The sequence below is a fragment of the Chiloscyllium punctatum genome, chromosome 19 (genome assembly GCF_047496795.1).
Source record: "Chiloscyllium punctatum isolate Juve2018m chromosome 19, sChiPun1.3, whole genome shotgun sequence".
NCBI lineage: Eukaryota > Metazoa > Chordata > Chondrichthyes > Orectolobiformes > Hemiscylliidae > Chiloscyllium > Chiloscyllium punctatum.
In genome coordinates this window covers 78,114,135-78,136,763 of record NC_092757.1, presented here as the reverse complement: position 1 = coordinate 78,136,763, position 22,629 = coordinate 78,114,135, and the positions used below count along the sequence as shown (strand labels likewise).

The 22,629-nt window shown below is 39.2% G+C and overlaps 1 protein-coding gene across 3 annotated transcripts in view; it reads left to right on the top strand.

Moving 5' to 3' along the window:
• gosr1 (golgi SNAP receptor complex member 1) overlaps window positions 1-10,657 on the top strand; it is a 115,252-nt gene extending 104,595 nt beyond the window's left edge. For 2 of the 3 annotated variants that reach the window (XM_072589770.1, XM_072589769.1), the window contains exons 8-9: window positions 5,772-5,854; window positions 8,545-10,657. In XM_072589770.1, coding sequence (XP_072445871.1) covers window positions 5,772-5,854; window positions 8,545-8,669 — 208 coding nt within the window. In that variant the 3' untranslated portion in view covers window positions 8,670-10,657. Of the gene's footprint in view, window positions 1-5,771; window positions 5,903-8,523 lie in introns of all 3 variants that reach the window. The other variant, XM_072589768.1, reaches the window with a different exon arrangement.
• Window positions 10,658-22,629: the final 11,972 nt, after the last annotated feature.

Here is a 22,629-nt window from a genome sequence, read left to right as displayed (position 1 = left end):
GTGTAAGATTTTTATCAACAAGAGTGCTTGTTAAATTTCAAGTAACAAAATGAAGCCCCTGGTGTTCCTGGAGAGCATATAATGGAATTATCAGCTATATCAGGAAGATGGACTTGAATGATCTTGTACATGCCATAGACAGCACCAGATTAGTCGTTGGAAAGTTAAGTGCATGTGACATTGACAGTTCATTTCTAAAGTCTTTAGGCATTCAATCCATACTGGGCTACTTTAATGTTTCCGTTTCTAAAATGACTTGCGTAAATTCAAATGGATTTGCTTTATTAAAGACTGAATAAAATCAACAGATATTTCCATCGAAAGATTATTGCTTAAAATGATTGTTTCCTGAGATATTATAAAAACAAAATAATGTGTAAGTAGAAACAAATTCATTCTAGGAATGAGGAGTGATGGATGTGAACTCAAATGGAAGGGATTTAAAACAGTTGAGAGTTTGTGGATTCACTTCCCGGGTTAGTGATTGTATGTAATTGTTTTCAATCAAGTTTAGATTGGATAGGTAGGCAAAGATACGTGGGAACTGGGTAGCAAAGTACATCTGTAACTATTTGCTCATATAGAACATAAACGCCAAAAAGCAGTGACTGTGCCAAACATCCTGTTTTATATGTAACTTTTGTGTCAACTGAGCAGTTTGCTGAGGAACATAGTTAAATGTAATTAGAGAAGTAATGTCTGCGATATTGTTTACAATTCCTGAGCAGGTATCTCTAACCTTTCAGCTTGCATGAAGCTGAGGCTTATACAACTATCACAATATTACACATCAATGTCTTTCTGTAGTAATAACCCCATCTTAATCACATTTTTGACACATACTCAATGTGCTCCTTTGCATTATTCTGTCTCCTGGGTTTTTTATTTCACTTTTACTTTCGATTCTGTCTTGCCTAATCTAATTTTTTTTCGTTGTTTTTGGAAAACGTTTGAGCACCTAATTCATTTATAGCAACTTTCCGGGGCATAATGTTTAGGTGCCAAAGCAAACTCCTTTTGTCCCAAAAGCAGCTCCAAAAAATATTCTTGGCTTGTCCTGATGTGGAAGTGTAAAGATCATTTGATCACTTAATAAAATGTGCTATAACCAATATTTTATAACTTACATAATTAAATATAGCAAGGTACTTTATAACACATTTGAGCAGATAGTTCCTGCCGACATTTTTATGGTTTCCCCTTCTAGGAATATATAAAAAGGGGTTAAAAGAGAACTTCAGCATTAGTCTGTGTATTATTATTAGGCTGCTGTGGAAGCCTTGGTTTGAGAACAGCCAGTCCCTGCACTACAGGTAACAAAAGGAAGAATCTCTCTCTCCTCTTTCTTTCTCATCTCTCTCTCTCTGTGTCTGTGTCTCTCTCTCACACCCACCCACTACTCTGCTCTCTGATTTATATAGCCATTTTTAACTTTATTTTGAAGTCTCTTAATTTGTAATGTGTGTGTGTTGCTGTGGTATTTTTTCTTGAATCTAGAAATTCAAATCTCACATTTTGTTAATTCATGAAAGCTTGGCTAAATTGGCTCCTTTTGCAACATTATTTCATTTGCTCTCACGAAGGTATCCACAATGAAAGGAATTCCTTTTTAAAATAACCTTGTTGCAACTAACCAAACAAGTGGGTGAATAAAGAAGGAGACTTATAGTCATACAGTTTGGGCACAGACCCTTTGGTTCAGCTCATCTGTGCTGACCAGACATCCCAATCTGACCTAGTCTCATTTGCCAGCATTTGGCCCATTATCGATAGACAATAGGTGCAGGAGTAGGCCATTCTGCCCTTCGAGCCAGCACCATCATGGCTGATCATCCTCAATCAGTATCCTGTTCCTGCCTTATCCCCATAACCCTTGATTCCACTATCCTTAAGAGCTCTATCCAACTCTTTCTTAAAAGTATCCAGAGACTTGGCCTCCACAGCCTTCTGGGGCAGAGCATTCCATTCACCCACCACTGTCTGGGTGAAGAACTTTCTCCTCAACTCTGTTCTAAGTGGCCTACCCCTTATTTTTAAACTGTGTCCTCTGGTTCGGGACTCACCCATCAGCGGAAACATGCTTCCTGCCTCCAGAGTGTCTAATCCTTGAATAATCGTATACTTCTCAATCAGATCCCCTCAGCCTTCTAAACTCAAGCGTATACAAGCCCAGTCGCTCTTTCAGCATAAGATAGTCCCACCATTCCGGGAATTGACCTTGTGAACCTACGCTGCACTCCCTCAATAGCCAGAATGTCTTTCCTCAAATTTGAAGACCAAAACTGCTAACAATATTCCAGGTGCGGTCTCACCACGGCCCTGTACAGCTGCAGAAGAACCTCTTTGCTTCTATACTCAATTCCTCTTATGAAGGCCAGCATGCTATTAGCTTTCTTCACTGCCTGCTGTACCTGCATACTTGCTTTCATTGACTGATGTGCAAGAACACCTAGATCTCATGGTACTGCCCCTTTACCTAACTTGACTCCATTTAGGTAGTAATCTGCCTTCCTGTTCTTGCCACCAAAGTGGATAACCACACATTTATCCACGTTAAGCTGCATCTGCCATGCATCCATCCACTCACCTAGCCTGTCCAGGTCACCCTGTATTCTCCTAACATCCTCCTCATGTTTCACCTTGCCACCCAGCTTTGTATAATCAGCAAATTTGCTAATATTACTTTTAATACCATCATCTATATCATTAATGTATATTGTAAAAAGCTGCGGTCCCAGCACTGATCCCTGCAGCACACCACTAGTCACTGCCTGCCATTCCGAAAGGAAGCCATTTATCACTACTCTTTGTTTCCTGCCAGCTAACCAATTTTCAATCCATGTCAGTATTTTGCCCCTAATACCATGTGCCCTAATTTTGCTCACTAACCTCCTATGTAGGACTTTATCAAAGGCTTTCTGAAAGTCCAGGTATACTACATTCACTGGATCTCCCTTGTCCATCTTCAGAGTTACATCCTCAAAATATTCTCGAAGATTAGTCAAGCATAAAGCCATGCTGACTCTGACCTATCCTGTTACTGATATCCAGATGTGTTGTAATTTCATCCTTTATAATTGATTCCAGCATTTTTCCCACCACTGAGGTCAGACTAACTGGTCTATAATTCTCTGTTTTCTCTCTCCCTCCTTTCTTAAAAAGTGGGACAACATTAGCCACCCTCCAATCTGCAGGAACTGATCCTGAATCTATAGAACATTGGAAAATGATCACCAATGCATCCACTATTTCTAGAGCCACCTCCTTCAGTACCCTGGGATGTAGACCATCAGGCCCCGGGGACTTATCAGCCTTCAGACCTAACAGTCTCTCCAACACCATTTCCTGCCTAATATAAATTCCCTTCCGTTCAGGTCCTTCAGCCACTATTACATCTGGGAGATTGCTCATGTCTTTCACAGTGAAGACAGATCTAAAGTACCAGTTCAACTCTTCTGCCATTTCTTTGATCCCCGTAATAAATTCACCCGTTTCTGTCTTCAAGGGCCAAATTTTAGTCTTAACCATTTTTTTTTCTTTTCACATACCTAAAAAAGCCTTTACTATCCTCCTTTATATTTTTGGCTAGTTTACCTTCGTACCTTATTTTTTCTTTGCGTATTTCCTTTTTAGTTATCCCCTGTTGTTCTTTAAAAGCTTTCCAGTCCTCTGATTTCCCACTCATCTTTGCTATGTTATACTTTTTCCCTTTTGTCTTTATATGGTCCTTAACTTCCCTCATCAGCCACGGTCACCCCTGCCTCCCCTTAGGATCTTTATTCCTTTTTGGAATGAATTGATCCTGCATCTTCTGCATTATACCCAGAAATACCTGCTATTGTTGCCACTGCCATCCCTGCTAGGGGATTGCACCATTGAACTTTGGCCATCTCCTCCCTCATAGCTCCATAGTTCCCCTTCTTCAACTGAAATATTGTCACTTCCTATAAACACATCCCGATGCCTTTTAAATGTTGTATTTGTACCTGCCTCCTCTGCCTCCACTTTCTCTGGCAGCTTGTTCCATATATGCACTTCTTTATTCCTCCTCCCCCTGCCCCTAACCTCATAGGATCGTCATAGTTTGAGCTGTGTGTCTGGAGCTGTAACAAATTGGGAAACCTTGCCACAACTCTGGACTTAAGTGGTAAACAGACAAACTCCTCCTGGGTTTCTGTTATGCAGCTGTATAATCAGTCATCAGGTGTGTATCTTACAGTCCTATCAATTCCTGCCCTTATGTGAGACCTTATCTTTGTTTAGTATATGTCTATAGTGGAATGACTGACTGTAGAGACTTTTCATAGGAGAAGGAAATGCATTCTACACAAACTCCCACCCCGACCAGCTACACTAACATTTCTTAGTGTTTTGGAACAGGCGCAGGCAAGCTTTCTCCTCAAACCTTTCCACCATTCAGAAGATCATGGGCGATTTGCAATCTAAATCTTTGTTCTTATTTACCCCATTTCCTTTAATATCTTGGAATAACAAAAATCTATTGGTCTTGGTTTAAAATTTATAGTCGATCAATCAATTGCCATTTGCAGTGTAGAGGTTCAAACATCTAGCATCCTTTGTGCACTGAAGTGTTTCCTCAGTTTATTCCTGAAAGAAATGGTTCCAATTTTAGATAGTTTCCTAGTCCTCAATTCCCCAACCAGCGTAAATAGTTTCTGTCCCCTTTGCCCCCTTGATCAAATCACTTCTAACCTTCAAAGTTCCAAAAGCGAAAGTGTAGTTGATGTATAACCTCTTTGTAATTTGCCCTTGGAAACCAGATGTCATTCTGGCAAGCCGACAGGCACTTCCTCCAAGGCTAAGACATTCAGAAAGCGTGTTACACGTAATAGCTCCACATTACTCCGGGTTTAATCAGGACTTTATATTGCTTGATTTACACTTCTACACGTATTCTAGCCCTCTAGGTGAAAAGATCAGCATTCCATTATCCTTTTTAATTATTTTCTCTACCTGTTTGTGACAATTATATATTTAGACCACCAAGTCTCTTTGGATCACCACGTTTCCAGTTCATTACAATTGATGAAATACATTATTTAATCTTTATGTTCAAAATGAATGACCTCACATTTAGTTGCCATAAAATCTGTTTGCCCAGTTTTTCCTATTCACTTAATCTACCAGTATTTTTTAACCTCATGCTTCCATCTACATTGCTTATAATGATGTCCACGTTTGTATTTCAGTAAAATTTAAATACATAGCTTTCTTTCTCATTTTGGTAAGTTGTAAATGAATTCAAATCATTGAAGTCCTAACATAGAGTCACAGGTACATAGGTGGCATTGTGATAGTAAAGAACTGATGTAGAGAGCAGTTGGACATATTTTTAAACATAAAGCCATAAATGCATCACTGTTATGAGTTGTCAAATTGCTTTGTAACTAATTGTGGACATACAGACTAGCTGGTGTCAAGAATTTTCTAGTTTTATCCTCATCAGATTGCTAGTCCCATTGGATTGTAACTAAGGTTAAATTTAGATTGTGAATGTAGAAAGAAAAGTGCTGAGTCTGCATGTTTTGTAGGAGCCGACAGGTAAGGAAAGAGAAAGAAGGATGAAGATTAATTGGAAGAAACTGGAAAAGAGAGCAGCTGTGGGAATACCTAGTGCACTAGTGTGTGTCGCATTTATCAAAGAAACAGACTACAGTGTATATTTTGATTTTCTGTCTGGTCAGCTGAGAAATTGCAGCAGGCTAAGCAAGCTATTCTTAGCAATGATCTGATGTGTTTTCTTTCTTTAGCATCGCTATGGCAACAAAAGAAAATGTGACATCACAACGAGGAATGCTGAAGTCTATACAAAGCAAAGTGAACTCCTTGGCCAGTATCCTTTTCAAACATTTTGTTTTAAATTCTTCTACTTTGTGTCAAGGTAACAATAATTTAGAAGGTAAATATGATGGGACGGGCTAGTGGGTTAGACTACTACACCTCCATCCTACCTCCTATAAAAACGCTATCCATTACTCCCAATTCCTCCTCTGCATCTGCTCTCAGAAGGACCAATTCCACCAAAGTGCATCCCAGATGGCCGCCTCCTTCAAGGACTGCAATTTCCCCTCCCACGTGGTCTATGATTCCCTTCAGCACAACACCTCCACTTCCTACAGCTACACCTTTGAACCCACCCCTCCAATTGCAACAATAACAGAAACCCCCCCCGCCCCCCCGGTCACCTTCCACCTACCAACCTCCAATACAATGCACCATCCTCCTCCACTTATAAACTGACCCCAACACCAGAGAGATATTTCTCTCCCCACCCCTATCTGCATTCTGCAGGGACCATTCCCTCTGCGACCCCCTTGTTAGGTCCATGCCCCCCACTAACCCACTTCGGACACCTCCCCTTGCCACCGCGAAAGAGGTGTAAAACCCGGGGCCTCTCCTCCCCCCAGCCACCCCTGACCTCCATTCCAAGGCCCCAAAGGATCCTTTCACATCCAGCACAAATTTTCTTGCACATCCGAATACCTCATCTCTGGCGTCTTGTTGCTCCCAATGTGGTCTCCTCTACAGTGCGGAGACAGGACACCAACTTGCAGAATGTTTCAAAGAACATCTCTGGGACACATGCACCAAACAACCCCACCACCCTGTGGTTCAACTCCCCCTCTCCCACTCCGCCAAGGACATGTAATTCCTGGGCTGCCTCCACTGCCCGCTTCTAGTCACCCAAAGCCTGGAGGAAGGAACCTCATCTTCCACCTTGGGACCCTCCAATCACATGGGATCAATGTTGATTTCACCAGTTTCCTCATCTCCTCTCCCCCCACCTTCTGACCTGCCTGACCTGCTGTGCTTTTCCAGCACCATACATTTTGACTCTGATCTCCAGCATCTACAGTCCTCACTTTCTCCTAGTGGACTCGTCAGTCTATCCAGAATTTCGTAGGTGGAAAACTAGTGTATTGTAAAGTTTGTTAAGCTGTCTTCCACAGCATAGCTGTGATATATCAAACTGCGAAACTGTTCAGTTGATACAGTAACTAATTTGGTTGAATGTAGAGAACTACATAAAATTTAATGCAAAGTAATGAACTTTCAGGAAAAGTTGGAGTAGATGGTTCACAAAGTACCAGTTTTCACAGAAAAATATGTAAAACATAACTTTTAAAGAATGTAGCAACGAATCATTTTACACTGCAGTTTTCAGTGTTTGAAGACTATAATTATTCTAGCAATGATGCAAAGGTTTTCTTTAGATTTTTATCTATAGTCAATCCATAGTTCATTCGTCTCACAACATTTCACTCAGCGTAAATGCTAACTAACATTGTGTTTATTTTACTGAGTTAATAAGTAGGTTAGAGACTTGGACTAATAATCGGAAAATGAGATTTGGGAAACTATGGCATTTGGGGAATTTAAATTTAGTTGAATAAAACTGAAATAAAAAGTGACCATCAGTAATGGTTTCTCTGAAACTACTGGGTTATTCCAAAAAGACAGTTAGTTCATCAATGCCTTTTGGAGGAAGAAAATCTGCCATCCTTGCCTAGTCTGGCTGATATGCATCTTCAAACCCGTAACAACATGATGGGCTCTTTACCTATTCTGTGTTGTTTAGAGGGCAGTTATGCTTTTTAGAAACTCAGACTGGCAGGATCAGGAGTAATTTGTTGAGTGAAAGTAGCTTGAGCAATTGCTATTGAATGAGCAGGGTTACCACACAATTTCTGTAGGTTAGAGCTTTACATAAAAATCTAGGGTTGGAGCCGTAGGAATGTTCTCACCTTCTGAAAGCTGCAGCTGGTCTCTCCAGTCATCTTAAATTGTTAATGCAGTTAATTATGATGCACATTTTAGAGTGAGCAGTGAAAGTAGCTCTAGCTTCAAATAAGTTGCAGTGGGTTCTAGGCAAAGATAAATGTACAATCAACTTGTGCATTATCCATCCAGTTTATCCAATAAAATGAATTTTTGAGCCTTACAGAACAGAACCTTACAGCACAGTACACACTCTTTGGCCCTTGATGTTGCGCTGACCTGTGCAACCAATCTGAAGCCCATCCAACCTACACTATTCCATTCTCATCCATATGTTTATCCAATGACCATTTAAATGCCCTTAAAGTTGGCGAGTCTACTACTGTTTCGGCACCCTTGCTATTCAGCCTGTAATCAGGATAAGTTAGCTAACCTCTGGTGATATGCCAATAGGAAAATATCCAGTTTGCCTCAGTGCTCATTATCAGAAAGATATAAACAAGCCAGGATTCCCTCTTCTGGTCCTTTGGAAGGATCAGAATAAAGCATTTGGTAAGGATATTTTAGCTGTGATCCTCCTTCAGTCAAATAGCAGCTGGCAATTAAACATCTAGTCCCACGCCTGAAGTGCAGTCAGTCAGAGAATTATTGATATCCATGGAGTTATACCTCAACGAGGAATCTGGTACTTTAGCAAATGACAGAAAACAGGGCTGGGTGGCTAAAGCTCCTTGTTTTGTGTCAAGATGTTTTTCTAATGAATTGAAAACACAATTATTTCAGATTCTTTAACAACAATTCCAGACCGATTTCCTGCCATTAACAACCTGGTTCAGAGGATAAATTTGAGAAAACGCAGGGACACATTAATCTTGGGAGGTGTTATTGGTATTTGTACTATCCTATTACTACTGTATGCTTTTCACTGATAATGCATCTCCATAAGATTTCTCTGCAGCTGCAAAGCACTGGGGAGAGACTGGTGGGGAACTTGTGGACCTGCATATATTGACTGGATTGAGTACGATGGATCTAGGTTACACTGGAATACTTTAAAAGAGATTCCTGCAGGCTACAGTTTGTGTGATTGGTTTATGATAAAATGTTAAACCTCAGATTTTTAATTAATTATGCTCTTGGAATATATAATTTTGAAACATCGCTCATTACATTTTGTGAAAGGATGCTTCAGAATGCAATCTGTTAACACTTCCTTCTCCATCTCAATTATCCAGATTGAAAGTTACTGTATCATTTCTGAGCAATTATATAGACCAATTTAGAAGAAAAAAAGTGTTCTTTGAATCATCCATCTTGATGCAAGTGTATTTTCAAGAGCATATACAATGTGTACATAAAATTACTTTCATACACTATGACCCTGCAGAACATTTGTGTATCTGTATGCTGTGTAAGTCATGGTTTTGCTCCTTTTGATGGCTTTGCATGTCCATTGTCTGCTCCCTCACCCAGATGAATGCAAAAGCCAAATTTTCTGAATACTGGAAATCTGAAATAAAAACACAAAATGCAGCAACACTTAGATCCAGCAGCATGTGCAGAGAGGAAAACAAAAGTAGAATCAGGTGGATGACTTTTAGTCAGAGCCAGTTTCAGTGAATAGTTGCAGGCTGAAACATCAGCTCTGTTTCTCACTTTCTGGTTTACTCAGATGAATGGTTTAAATTCAATTGATTTGGTTGCAGAGCAGCCACTGCCAAGACCGAGGAGCAAATACCAAACTTACCCATTCTTGTGGAAGAGAAAACAAAAGCAAGATTTTTAAAAATATATATCTAGACATCCATTCAGTCATAAACTTTCAGTTGTTTATCCAGTATCCCAAAGCTCTATTAATATGGCAAACTTTCACATAGTTGTCATGTGTCCATGTACTATGCTTATTTATATCAACTCACTCTGTGCCATTGGTAAACTTTGGTAATGTATTAAAATAAGCTTATGAAACCACATCCCACATAAACCAAGTAATTTCAACCCTCTTTTTAATACACATGGGTGTAATATATTGACACATTTCGGTATTACTACAAAAAATACTATTGCCAAAGCCTATGTTTCAAAAAAAATGTAAAATATTAGAACATCTGTACTGAAAACCCGCATCACAGTGAATGGAGAAAACTTGTTTTAGGTTTTGTTTTCAGATATTTGCATTAAGGCTGGGATTTGCCCTTGATCCCATTATGTGTTTGAATCACTATACATTTACTCACAAACCACTAACTGTGGCCTCCTTAATGACTTCCAGAGAATATAACAAACTGTCAGTTTCAATTCCTCAGATTAAGGTAACCAATACAAATGTTATGGTTTGGAATTCATGCAGGTACAAAACTTAATGCTTGGAAATATGAATCATTCCAATAGTGTGTTCAGAAAGAAATAACACCTTTTTTTGTACATTTCACTGTTTTTGGATACAGGTTATGATCTATTTGTCTTGGCATCTTTGATGAATTAACTTGACACTCTGGCAAGCAAGAGTTGACTGGCTAACTGGATCATTTGAATTCATATTGTTCAGTTGCTTAGTTGGATTTTTGTTTACCATACAGTTGAGTTGATCCATAAAGAAGGTGCAGTTCTCCCGTAAGATAGAGCTCTCACAGCTGCTGTATTTGTTTATCTTTTCAAAGCTTTTGGTGTCAAAGATCTATTTGTTTTTCAGGATTCCCTCCCCCACCCACCCACCCACCCACCTCCATCCTTTCTCTACTGCCCTTCATCTTCCTCTCCCTCATTTGCTTCTCCAAATGCTTCTGGGAATTTTGTTAATGTAGATTTTAATAATCTTGTAAGATAATTTTTTTCTCCACCAATGTGTATTTTCTGCATTGTACAGAGGAGCTCTGACTGTGTATGTAATTTGTTAATAAATTAGAATCCTACGTGATCCTCTTTGCTGGTTATTTGCAATTATATGTAAGAACCTGAAATTACTATTTGATTCAAATGGAGCTTCATAGTCATGTTGATGACTGCAATAACTTGTTCTTTTCAGAAAATTGAATATAACTTTCAGCTGTTATGTCTCAATCTCTAGATTTGCTGCTCAAGAAAAAAACTTATTCCAGGTAGTCTGTATTCCTTTGGGGTAAAAACAATGACTGCAGATTCTGGATTAGTGGTGCTTGAAGAGCACAGCAGTTCAGGCAGCATCCAAGTAGCTTCGAAATCGACGGTTCAGGCAAAAGCCCTTCATCATGGGCTTTTGCCCGAAACGTCGATTTCAAAGCTACTTGGATGCTGCCTGAACTGCTGTGCTCTTCCAGCACCACTAATCCAGAATCTGTATTCCTTTGGGTCTGTGTTTGACCGTGCATCATAAACCCAGAATATGTTCCATGAAGCCTAGTCTGCTACTGTTGGTCAGTTTACAATGGCTTTATTAAAATCAAGCTAAGCAATGTTGTTGGTCATTTTAATTGGTTTTGGAATAACTCTGACTCCAAACTCAGTATTTCTATTTAGTTTTGATCATTTTTCCTCTGAACAAGATTTAAACTCTCTCTACCTCTTTTCTCAAGACATTTTGCACTCTGATCCATTTTATTGCATGCCAAATTTTATGGGCGGCACGGTGGCTCAGTGGTTAGCACTGCTGCCTCATAGCACCAGGGTCCTGGGTTCAATTCCTGCCTGTCTGTGTGGAGTTTGCACATTCTCCCTGTGTCTGCTCCGGTTTCCTCCCACAATCTAAAGATGTGCACATCAGGTGAATTGGCCATGCTAAATTGCCCAAAGTTGTTGGTGTGTTAGTCAGGGGTAAATTTAGGGTAGGGGAATGGGTTTGGATGGGTTTCTCTTTGGAGAGGCGGTGTGGACTTGTTGGGCCAATGGGCCTGTTTCCACACTGTAGAGAATCTAATCTAATAACTGATCCTTGGAAAATTTTCTGTTGATTTACTTATGTGAAGGAGATAGAGGAAGAATATAGTCAAACAAATACTCTGATAAATGAAGGATGGCATTCAAATCCACTGTTCATCTGTCTGGTCTCTTTTTAATGTATGGATTTTCCCAAATTCCTTAACCTCATGGATTTTAACAGTATCTTTTAACCTGCATGCCATCTTCCTCCAGCTATGAAGGAAGATGCAGACTCGGACCCAGTAGCAGCTCACACGGGGTGCCTTTTCTGTTGTATATTTTTTCTGAGGAAAATTGAAATATTCAGTTGTAACGAATAACGTAACTAAATTATCAGAGCATTATTCTCTATCTGAAATCCCATTTGCTCATAAAATCTATTACTGGATATAGTTTTCAGAAAAATATTCCTACCCTCCTCCACTGTCCATTTTCCATTGTGACCTCACAGCAACATCATCTGTAGCTTCCTGGATCCTGGAGCATGCTCAGTGGAAGGATATTGATGGCAGAAGAGAAATTGTGATTAATGATTGCAGTCATTTGAAATTGTTGAATAATTTTGAGTTAAACAGGCAAGCGGAAAGTGTTAACCAGAAAAACAAATCAATCTGAAGAAAAGAGTAATGAAGATTGGAGAAATGGTAACAAACCATGTCTCATTCAGTAGATTGAGCAGCAGCTTTAAGCCAATTTTTCAAACCAATTTAAAAGCTTGGCTGATAGTAAACTGCAGCTGAAAGGGGAAATTTACCTCAGTTGAGATTAGCATTTATAGGTATTTGTCCATATTAAAAAAAAAACTATACCTGGCAGAACTGAGATCTATTGCTGCATAAATTCTGTTTCGGTCATGTATTGCCTGGAGAGCGTCATTTAAGTTTTCTTGCTTTAAAAGAGAAGGAATTACAGCTAATGGCAGCAAGGAGATAAATTATATGTGAGCCATACAGATATTACAAAGAAATATATTAAATAACAATTAAAAGACATTTTTTCTTTCAAAAGCTTGAATTTTGAAACTTAAATATTTAACTGCAATTATTGAGAGGCACAAATTAAAGAGTACTGGGCCTGTACGTCTGTCTGTAGTATTTGCTGAGTCCCAGTTATGAAACAAAGTCACTCACATCTCTGGTACCTGTTAAGAGTCCAAAGAGAAATGTTCTTTGATGTCAGTCAAACTCTTGGCATCACTTTCAAAGTTATCTGTGGCTCAGTACTGATATATGGAAATGCCACACTAGTCAACAGGAGGTGAAGGTATACTATTCTGGCAGACTGTGGGGGAAATCCACATTTCACTTGAGTACATCATGTTGGTAAATGGAAAATTTAAATACACCAGTCTTCATCAGTACCATCTCTCACCCTGAAACCTTTTCCTATTTCTTCACTACATGACATGTTCAGTCTGAATGCAAGTCCATTTTTAAAAAAGGACATAATTGATGGTGCAGTTTCCAAGAAGTTTGCATTTCTTGTTGCCTTAAATAGAAATAAAAAGGAGGAAAGTCTCTCTCTTCAGGGGAATGCCAATTATTGCAGAAGTAACCAGCTTTGACAAAGAAATTTGCCAAAAGTTACATTTCCAACCAGTAACACTAAATGAAGTTTGGATTTTTTAAAAAATAAGTCCAGCTCTTGACTAATTTTATTGTTTTAAATGTGTGCCCTGTATTTTTGTTTACCCAATAAATAATTTGTCTGAGTAAAAAGTGTCAAAGCCAAACTTGTATCTTGTGCATGCTGCAATATGCAAGAAAAAAGATTATTGGTGTTTCTCTCCATTTGCTTTTAGTACAGTCTGTTGCTGATTATAATGCTAAAGCTGTAGGACTTCATTTGTTATATGCTATTTATTAAGCTACGCTGCAGTAGTTAAATATTTAGGAATTTATTCAAATGTTCTTTTCACTAAGGGATTATGTTTAATAAACTGGCTTTATGCAAAAGCAGAAGTTACTCGAGAAAAAAATTATATAATTAACGTGTTAACTGCATTGAAGTTTATCTGTCTTATTGTATTTTCAGGGAATTGAAGATTAACCACAATAGAATTTAGCAAGTGTTTGCTTTATCAACAATATTGTGTAATAAAACGTGTTCCAAGCAATCAATTATTGCAATCATTTTAGCATTTATGTAAACCTGTACTTATGTAAACCTGTTGCAATAATTATACTTTTTTTTTGAAAGAAAAGGTTATTTTTCTTCATTTGCCTATTCACATCTATCTTCACACCATACCAAAGCAGGAGAGCAGGTCCGTTTGAGAGCCTTATCTCAACACTAAGTTTGACATATGTCATTTTGAGACAATGCACTGCACTCAGGGTTTTATTTGTAACTTTAATGAGAAGTTGTCCCATTGGTGAGGCAGGAATGGAAACCTGAGTGAAGAACTTCAAATAGATTTGAGCAGCAGGAACACCATGTTTGTGGTCTCGAAAGAGGTTGGAGATGACTTGAGAGTTGTTTGAACATGAGGGTTAACAGTGATTTGAAAACAAAGGAGTGAAGGTAGGAATCAAACATGGGGAGCATCGGAGCTGCCAGTGACTAAATGCTGTGGTGAGATGAGCATATCAAACTTGACATTAAAGGAATAGCTGATCAAATTGTCAAATGCAGAAATGTGTGAATGGTGAGCCAGTATTTTTTAATTGTCCTGTTCAGGTATGTTTTGACACCCCTTTTGTGGCAAATGAGGCCTGAATTCAAACCTGGCCCAAAGGTGGGGACTGTACCATAGACCTTTAGCAGAGAGAGTAAGAAAATATGTCTGGTGACCAGGATAAAATAGAATGAGCATTTACTAGGAAACATGTAAAGCTCTTATTTACTTCCAAGTACACGTATGTAAAAGGAGATTAGCTAAAGTAAGGATTGGTTCTTTTACAGATGGAGGCATGAGAAATACCTTTGGAGGTGAAGTAATGTGAGTCTTCATAATAGACACAAATCAAATGAAAAATAGGGGATAAGTAAGGGACTAATAAAAATGGTGAATGCAAGGTAATAATCAACGAACGTATTCAAGAAACTTACGGTACTAAAGTCCGATTTATCCTCCGAATTCTGGCCTACTTCCTACAGTACTGTAAAGGTGGCCTCAGTGGTAGTTGGACACAGTTCATTCTTCAAAACTCCCCAGATTTTAGAACCAACGCAATGGGTTAGCAGTAAGCAAAGATTGCTAGCATCTCAATTCTAAAAAAGAAGGAAAGAGAAAATTGAGCAACTAGTTGGCCCAATCATGGTAAAATGCTGGTGTCTTTTTTTTTCAACACTCGCTTAACAAATCCTAAGTTGATCAAAGTCAATATGGTTTTACAAAAGAGGAAGTATTAGGTATTGTAAAGTATGTAGCTGTAGTGCATGCAAACGTCTTCAATTTTTTCCAGGAGTAGACTTCCAAACTTATCTTTGTATACTCTATTGTCAGGCAGGAATGACCGGCTTCATTTTGCAATCGCGCCCCCATTGGTACAATTGAAGACCCTTGTGAACTAAGACAATAATCTGTCACTCATTGGTGTATAGTGTAGGATATTGTAGAAAATGCCAGTTATTAATCATAAGGAGTTACCTGTAAAATGAAATCTGAGCCCTATGGTTAGCTGTATCTGTGTTAAATTATATTTGCTTGTGAATTTAAATTTTTATTTTTAAAGAAATGGTTAATAGCTTCTGTACATTGTTTCCCAGTTTTAATTATAACATTCAGTTTGAAATTTGTAGTGACAAAATTGCATTATGAAAATTGTATTGCTGCCATCTTGCAAAAACAAAACTCAATTTCCTTGTATAAGATTACTGCTCATGTTTTTCTCTTTGTATCTGATTCCATTATCTTTAACATTTAGGATAATGTGTTTAGAAAAACTATCTTGTAATGCGACCTAATTTCTAGCAGTTAATGAGCACTTCTGAAGATGTACTCAAGTACATCTGTTATGAGGCTTTCTCTTTCTGCATTTTTTCTCTGTGTGCTGCATATTGTATAAAAACGTAGAGCTGAATGCTTCTGAAGAACAACAAATGCTGGCCTTGCCACTAGCATTTGCCTTCTGTGTACAAGGAAGACAAAACAGGAATGCAAAGAATTGAGACAAAATGAGATTTGAAAACATGAAAATGGGAAGTCATGTTTTTAGAAGATAAATGCTCACAGGCTAATTTTCAAATACTTATCCCAACAATTTTGAGAGTTCTCAATAACATGCCTGCATTTTGAGAAAGCATGTGAGTTTTCACACGGCAGGCATAACTTGCAGAAGCAGCCATCCCACCATCAGTGTAGCAACTTTTTTCTGCCCCAAAGACATCAAAAGAAATGGTGGGTCGAATTGTCAAAGACTTCAGAAGATGTTTTTAAAGAACTGTAATCCTATTGCAATCCGGCTAAGTATTTTTGAGAATTAGCATTTTCTACAAAAATGGAAATTGCGTAAGCAATTTGGTTTGCCATATTTTACAAGCACTATGGAAGATTTTATAAGTCACTGCACTGCATCTCCTCATTTTAAGGCGTCTGAACATTTAAAGCAGTAATATAAAGAATGGAAGTAATTGACTATAGGGAAAGCAAGTAGGGAGGGTGTAATTGGGAGTACTAGGACAGGCTTGAGATAAGTCAGACAGAAACTGGTGGATGAGAATGAAGTGGGAGGGTAGATTGCAACTTGATGGTTTGCAAAGAACCTGCACATTTTGGATCCCATTTTCTTTGCTCTCCCCTTGCAAAAGGTGTCTTAAATCCCAGAATAACTCTGTCAAATACTCCAACATCCTGTCAGTCTTGTGAAGACATCAAGATATCTTCAGAATCCTTTCCCCATCTCAGTGCTCATAAACTAATTGTATACTCACACCAGACCATGGTCACAAAATTGGCCACTCCTCTGAGATGTCTCCAAATGTCATAAACTGTTTTAGGCTCCTTTAGCTTGGAAAATGTCTTTCTGCATTAATTGCAGAAAACTAGTATGCAGGTACAGTGGGTAATAAGGAAAGCAAGTAGAATTTTGGCAGGTAGATGGTATAATAGAAGGGAGCTATTGCTGCAACTGTATAAGGCATTAGTTAGACAGTACCTGGAGTATTGCATACAGACTTGATCCCCTTGAAGAAGGATGTAGTTATGTTGGAGGCAATTCAGAAGAGGTTCACTAGATTGATTCCAAAGATTGAGGGGTTTCGTTCTGTACTCAAGTTTAGAAACATTAAGAGGAGAGCTAATTGTGATGTATAAGATGCTAAAAGGGATTGGTCAAGTAGATGTAGAAAGGATGTTTCCTCATGTGGGGCAATCTAGAACAAAGGGTTGTAGTTTTAGGATAAAGAGTAGCAGGTTTAAAACAGACAAGAAATTATTTCTCTCAATGTGTCATGAATCTATGGAATTCAATATGGTAGAGTGTGGTGGAAGCTAGGTCATAGAGTAAATTTGAGGATATAGATTTTTAATTAGTAATTGGTTGAAGAGTGATGAAGAGCATGCAGGAAAGCAGAGTTGAGGCTGCTTTAAGATCAGTTGTGATCATATTAAATGGCAGAGCAGGTTTGAGGGGTTGAGTCTGCTCTTGCTTACCAAATTGGAGCCTTGTCTGACCTAACCCACATGCCGCTGTTGCCCTGACCTGCTCAGTGACCTCCTAGCCTTGTCTCCGCATTTATCCTTCAAGCATCCTGAACCTTGGAATCTTCTAACCCCCTTCATCTCATGGTTGCTCCCGGTGTCTGGGTTGAATGAAGGTAGAGGCATTTCTGCAGCTTGCTGCTCTTCTAATCACCAGCAAACTAGAGAGAGAATTAACTTCAAATTAAAGGTGTGTCTCCTTGCAGAGTCTTCCACGTGCCTTACCTGTATTAGGAATGCTGGTTGTTGACCAAATAAGGCCCGACTTGGTGACCCACAGTCTGGTTCAGGGGCTACCTGTTAGATGAACTTTGCTGTGCTCTGGGCTGCCTCATTCTTGTGTATCACCGGCAAGAGGGTGACTGAGTGAGACAAGGGATTAGGTGGTGAGTTTGAGGAGTTGCATAATGGAAATGACATGTGGATGGAATAGGCTGTGGAGGTGGATACCTGACTGTTTTTCACTCTCATGATTTTGTTTCAAGTCTGTAACAGACTTTATCTTTCTATTGAAAATGTCTGCTGCAGAAAATGGAAATAATTGCTGAGAAAATGTAGTCTTATCTGCTACTATTCTTTTTGGGCTTGTTCTCACAGTTCTGAGCAGGACTAAGCTCCTGGAATTCTTCTCTAATTGCAAGTGTAAAGATTCATCTCACTGCAGTGACTAGCTGAATTCATTCCTTATCAATATTGCATTGTTTTACTGTGGGAAATAGCCCAGGGAAACTAAACATGCATTCAATGAAAATAAACATGGATCAAGTCCTCCTATTCCATCTCTATTTCTCCACAAAGAAGCACAACACAAAATACCATGACATATTATGATTGGGTACTCCATCACTCAATTAAAAGGGACAAACAACAGTAACAAGAATCTTTTCAGCTGTATTAGGAAGAAACCAAGAACAAGCACGGTGCCACATTGCTCAGCTTAACAGGTCATCTGTAAACCACTGTTTAATAATTTACTGCTCTCAGTCTTACCTGCTATAACTATGCACTCACCATTTAATATTCTAACCTTTGGCATTGTCCGTAGTTGATAAATAATGTATGTTATTTTAATATGTTAAAAAATGGCAGTGATGTGAGACTTATGGCACAACACAGCTTAATGGTCAGAGCCTGCAACTACATTGTTTGTGTGCTTTTGCATTATGAATTTAAGTCCTCTATTTACATAGGCAATGTTAATTGTTGATACAAAAGCAGGAGTAGAAATTGTGACAATACCAATTGTGGCTTTTATTAACATAATAGACCTACAATATGTAATGTATAAACGCACAGTGTAATGAAATAAATGCCAACTGGGTTCCGACAACCTATTTAAAATTTTCCATCCTTTCCATACAGGCAAAGACTTGTTTTAGGATGTAGCTCATGAATGAAAGTTGCCCCCTAGTAGTCAGATTCCCACTGGGGGAATGGCTACTTAAAGATTTGAGGGTGTTCAGACCTGTTAGGGAAAAACAACTGAATCCAGTCAAATTGCCCACACACGCATACTCTTCCAAAAAGAATCTGAAAAGTGACTATCAGTGGGAGATCTTCTGCATTTTCCTTTCTTCTAACTTTCAAGTCGCTGGGGCCAATTGTTGTATTTCTGGTTGAGAAAAAGTCAATGCATATTGCGAATGCAGCTTCTGTGCTTTAATCTGTGGGAATTAGTAACATGTCAGATAATGTGTTGACACAGAAAGATTTGCTTTATAGTGCCTTTTAGGACCATAGAGAATCCCACTGCACTTAAAGACAATTACGTACTTCTGAGTGGTTGTAATGTTGGAAATGTGGCAGCCACGCTTTTAGTCTTCCATGGAATGTGAGCAGCATTTGTTGCTGGTCCCACAGCTGCTACCATAATGACTTAATCATCTGTTTCACTCTGGTATTGGTTTAAAGGATTAGTATTAACCAGGAGAACTTCCCGGAGTCATTTTCACAATAGTGCTCTGGGACTTTCTGGTCACCAGAGACGGCATATTGAGTCTTACCAACTCCGTCCAAAGATGGCACCCCCCAGTGCCAATCCAGACATTCAGCTGACTGCTCTGGAATGTGCTTCGAAAGCTAGTGCTTCCAAATTAACCGGTTGGACTATAACCTGGTGTTGTGTGATTTTTACCTTTATCCACCCCAGTCCGACACCAGCACCTCGAAATCATGGCTGTGGAATGGGGGCTTGGAGGTGAGTGCTACACAGCTGTCACAAATGCATATCAATGGACGGGCAGAGAATGGTTCCAAAAACAAAATGGCACTAGACTAAGCAAACAAGAATCATTTTCTTAACATTGAAATTGGCATGGATAATCTCTGAGGATTGTCAAAGGAAATATTTCCCAAGCTCCTCAGTTCATAAACAGCAGGTTTTCAGCAGATTTACATATCATTTGTTAAAGTCAAGAAACTAGATTAAGTTGCCTTAATGTGTTTGGCATTACTTTGGAGTAAAATGCACAATGGCAGAAAGTCAAATAGTGAGAGGCACCCAACAAGCTATAACAATGATTGATGCTGTCCAGCTCACGAGTCAGAGAAGATCCCTGTTCATTTCAATAATGATCATACAGGTTATCCTGAAACAATAAATACTCTATGATTCTTTCCCTAATTGTAGCTCCCATATAATGTTTTTTTCCACTGTATTGTGATAAAACTGGTGATGCTGCACTATAAAGCAACAGTAACACAGGTTTTTTGTTTTAATTCATTCATGACGTGGACGTTGCTAGTTGGGCCAACATTTATTCCTAGTTACCATTCTAGCTACTCTTGTCAGGGTGGTGGTGAGATACCTTCTTGCAGTCCAAGTAGGTATGGCCACAATGTTGTGTGCATATAGAGGAAGCAGATTCAATCCCACATTTTAACCTGGCACTTGATGCCAGCTGTGGGCCAAGACAAGGAGTTAAAACTTTCAAAGTTATCACCAGGTCAGTATCAAAAGTGAAGTGAAAACAGAGTTCTCCCAAAAAGTGCAGAGCTTCTCATCAACCATACCGAGAGAGAAAAACGGGGAGTGGTAAATGTGGGTACAAAATCAATGTTTAAAAGGCATTTGGATGAATACATGAACGGGAAAGGTTTGGAGAGATATGGGCTATGAGCAGGTAAACTAAACCAGTCCCACTTACAAGTCCTCATGCATGAAATGGTTGGCTCGAAGGGTCTGTTTCATGCTGAATGATGCTATAGGGTCCTGTATCGGCAAAATGTCCTGAGTAGGACTCAGTTCTTCCCAATCTTCGCAAGTATGTAAAATATATTTAACAGAAGAAAATTTTTTAAAATCTTTCAGTTCCATCCTTCCTCATTGAAATTCTTAGAGGGCATGACAGACCTGAAATGTTTGTAATTTACACTGGTGTTTAGAACTCTGGCTTGTACTTTCAGGGGGAGAGGGAGTGGGGTCAGTGATTGAGGTGAGGAGAAATTTTTCACTCAGGGTTATGAGTCTGGGTTTTTCACCCCTGTGAATGCTATGTTCACAGCTGACAGCAGTAGATTCTTCAGCTCTAAAGGAGCTTAATAGAACAGAGTAAGGAATACAATGTTATGGCTGCAGAGAGGTTGCGCAAAGAGCAAAATCAACATTAAATTTGAAATTTCCATTCAGGAGTTGAATAACAGCAGGGAAGAAGCTGTTTTTGAATCTGTTGATATGTGTGTTTAAGCTTTTGTAGCTTCTACCCAATAGAAGATGTTGGAAGAGATTATAACCGGGGGGAGAGGGGTCTTTGCTGATGTTGGCTGTCCACCCAAGGCAGTGAGAAGTGTACGTGGAGTCAATGGATGGAAGCTTGGCTTGCATGATGGACTGGGCTGTGTTCACAAATCTGTTATCTCTCTGTACTGCACTGTAAACCAAAACTTTGCATTGTACCTAGGTACATGTGACAATAAATCAAATCAAATTTTAAAAATGGGGCTCTATAGAGGTTCATCGGTGATCTTATTGAATAGGAAGCAAGAAAAAGGAATTTTCAGATATTTTCCTGCTCCAACTGAAATGCAATGCTGTCTCTTTTAGATTGCTGCTTTAACGTCTTCTAAACAGGTGTACATGAGCATCAATTCAATATTTCATCTGGCACTTATTAAAGTAATTCAATTCATAGCAGTCATTTATGACTTGCCTCCTGAGGACTCATCTGCAGTAGATATAACTTACCAGGAAGAGGGTGCTGTTCTCTTAGAATTGCAGTGGTGACCAAGCATTAAATAATTAATGAGGGAACACAGTTATTTTCCATTTCATTTTTCCTGAGATTCTGCTGAGCTCCCCCCAAGCTGTCACGTGGTGTTTGGGTTCTACATTGTTTCATGAAGGAGGTTATCTCTGCAGATGTGTCTAACCAAAGACTGGCAGCCAGAGAGCTGCACATGACACCCCACTCGCAGCATTATTTTACTGGATACATACATTAGCAAAATGATGTAAAACACAGGCGGGGGTGGTTCTACATAGGGTTGTGTTTATACTGGAAACTCCAGGTCTCTGGTGAAGCAATAAGTATATCCCCCACAATTTTCTTTTCTGCCATCTTCTCATCTTAAGGCTTTGCTGTTTAATTGGGTAAAGTTATGCAAGTGTCAAGTGTCTGATATGCTTCTTTGATCATTCCTAAGGGTGGGTCATAATGGTGAATGTCAGCCTTACAACCAACCATTGTCATTCGCCTAACATGCACGTTCCAGCTAAGGCTTGGTGGAAGCACTCAGTGCTGACATTTCCTCTCCCTTACTGCTGGGTTAAACTGACAAAGCCTATTGTCATAATAAACCCTGACTGAGATTAGCGAACTCTGAATATTCTGTGATGTACTAAGCAGTGCTTGCAGACTGACTGGAGCAGACCCTGAACTTCCTGATGCTTATCATTGTAATTCTCTGTCTTGCTCCCACTGACTTTCTGTTGAAGCTATGCCGTTCCACCAAATCTCTACCTCCCTCAAAGATGCAGCCTTTCACCTTTCGATTCTGCACTGTACAACCTTTCAAAATCAAGGTTGAGTTCAACAATTGTAGATCATAAACTCTGTCCAATTTTGTTTTATTTTTTCTTTTGTTGGTTTGGGTTTTTTTGTCTTGTTTCTCTCTTATTTCCTTTACTTTGCATTCAGGTGGCCGCTCTCCTTCCTCCTCTGGGACTTGCATCATGAGCCCTTTAATCATTTAATTTCTCGTGCTCCCCACCCTACCACAGAAATTCCCCTTTCTCATTCTTCCCTTTCTTCACTTTTCACTTCCTATTGCATTTCTAACTTTCCCCAGTTCTGGTGAAGGAACGTAACTTGAAAAGTTAACTCTGGGCCTTTCCCCATTTCTGTACCTTCCTG